General features: G+C 44.2%; 1 protein-coding gene across 1 annotated transcript; it reads right to left on the reverse strand.

Annotated features, from left to right (window-relative positions):
- Window positions 1–310: 310 nt before the first annotated feature.
- LOC119568600 lies at window positions 311–1,360 on the reverse strand. Its single transcript, XM_037917138.1, has 2 exons — window positions 1,330–1,360; window positions 311–1,253 (listed from the first exon to the last, which is right to left on the reverse strand). Exons 1-2 carry the CDS (start codon window positions 1,342–1,344, stop codon window positions 573–575), a joined length of 696 nt encoding a protein of 231 aa, XP_037773066.1. The 5' UTR covers window positions 1,345–1,360; the 3' UTR covers window positions 311–572.
- Window positions 1,361–2,088: the final 728 nt, after the last annotated feature.

Here is a 2,088-nt window from a genome sequence, read left to right on the forward strand (position 1 = left end):
GCATGGCTCTATCATTATCGTTGGTATATTTTTCTTTATTTCTATCCTTATAATGTATTGCCTTTATGATAATCATTATTGTTATTGCCACTGTCCAATTTACCATCAGCATTATCACTATTACCGCCATCATTATCCCCACTGGTGTGGAATCTAAAATATACAAGGGACATGTGACCTATGCCCTTCGAAATGGTGTGTATAGAGTACCTTCATTTTTTATTTATATGAATGAGACTTAAAGTAATGGAATAAGAAATCATATTGGTAAGTTCAACAATAATTTATATATAATTAAAATATCAGTGCTCTTCTCGCATCAATCTTTCGTTGGCTAATAAGGTAAATAAATTGAAATGGGTAGAGAGAGAGCAGCGGCGGCAGTGTCCCGAGAGTTCTGGCATGACTAGTGGCGGTACATGAAGAAAGCAGTTCTCCAGTCACGTAAGGTGCTCTTCTCGCTTTAAGGGGCGGGCGTACAGGGATTGTCGGTGGTTCCATGGTGGCTATGGAGTGTTAAATGTTGGTGTGTGGAACAGTGGCGCTTCGCTGAGGAGCGTTGTGGTGGCGCGTTAGGCGGGAAGATGGCAGGAGCAGGCAGATGGCATCTTGTAAATGTCGATGAAGAGACCCTTGTAAGGGTCACATGGATCGTAGGATAGGAGTCGGTGGTACACTGACTTCTGGGTGCAGTGACTCTGGTAGCAAGGAGCAAGGGCGCGGCAAGCAGCCTCTGGGAACAGACAAGTCTCCAAGCGGGCAGTTTGACTGTAATAGTGAACGTCGTTGACAATGACACGCCACTTGCCGTCCACATTCTGGGCACGTTTGGGCATGGCATACACCACATCGGAGGGACAAATGTAGCCCTCAGGACCAGCCCAGTGGGTGGCATCGTAAGGAGAGTCCCCAGTGGAGGCCACAGTGTAGTAAGAGTAGTCGAAAGCCTCCTCCTGGTCCTTGGTAAGCATGTGTACCAGGTCATCAGCAGACTGGTCGGCGACGTCAGCGTACTTCTTGGCGAAGAGGTGATCGGCAGTGATGGCAGCCTTGATCTCGTACTCGGGATAATCAGCGTCTTCCAAGCAGTAGGAGAGAGTGGAGTTGGCAGCGCAGGCGGGGACAGCACTTGGGTCGCAGTAACCGTGCTCGTAGGCAGACGCATGATGACTGTAAGCCGGCTGTAGGTGATGGCTATATGCCGGGGGATGGACGGAGCCTAGAACGACTCCGACGCATGCCAGAACGACCGCCTGGAAACATTAAATGATGAAGGCTTCACATAATACAGTGAAGACACTCTGAGATGGCAATATTCTCACCACTTACCAACGTAAGAGCCATTGTAAGACGAGCAGACGAGCAGTCGCTTCTACTGCTCATTTACAATTACCGAGCTTATATACGCCAGATGTCTGGCACCGCCCGCGCAGTCTGCAGCGCTACTCCAAGGTTAGTGAAGACTGAAAGTGAATGAAGTGTTTCCTTATATTCCATAAATATTATTTCCAGCATGTCTGGATAACATGTTATATTGGTAATAGTAACAATAAGACTAATGGTTTTAAGAACGATAATAATAAAATGATAAAGAAATGATATCGAAGAGAAAATATAAAAATAGCAATAAGGATAAAAGAATTAACGGTGAAGCTAAATTAGATGTAAATAAAACACTGAAGGAAATGATAGCAATAATAATAAGGATGACACATCGTTTTGCGCGGGAGCCGACCAGTCGTCAAAGTTCCTTTGGTCGATACCAGAGCATGTCTCGCTTGCCTAATTCTTCCGTCAAAGGTAAAAGGGATGTAAATATTTCTTCATATGTGCTATAAACGTTACTCCTTAACCCAATCGGCACGTTTGGCAAGAATACATGCCATGCCCACTGTAACACAGGTTTATTTATTGTATTCACACATAGATGGCTCTACAAGTGCTTAGTCATCAAGGGGTCACTTATTAGTCCTACCTTTCTCACCTGTTTACCCTTTTCCTTGACTTTTGGAAAGGATCTTTTGCATTATTCCATTGTCTTAAATGTTAACAAGATTTTAATAATACTTTAATAATCATAACATCAAT

This window comes from Penaeus monodon, unplaced genomic scaffold (genome assembly GCF_015228065.2).
Source record: "Penaeus monodon isolate SGIC_2016 unplaced genomic scaffold, NSTDA_Pmon_1 PmonScaffold_10020, whole genome shotgun sequence".
Taxonomy (NCBI): domain Eukaryota; kingdom Metazoa; phylum Arthropoda; class Malacostraca; order Decapoda; family Penaeidae; genus Penaeus; species Penaeus monodon.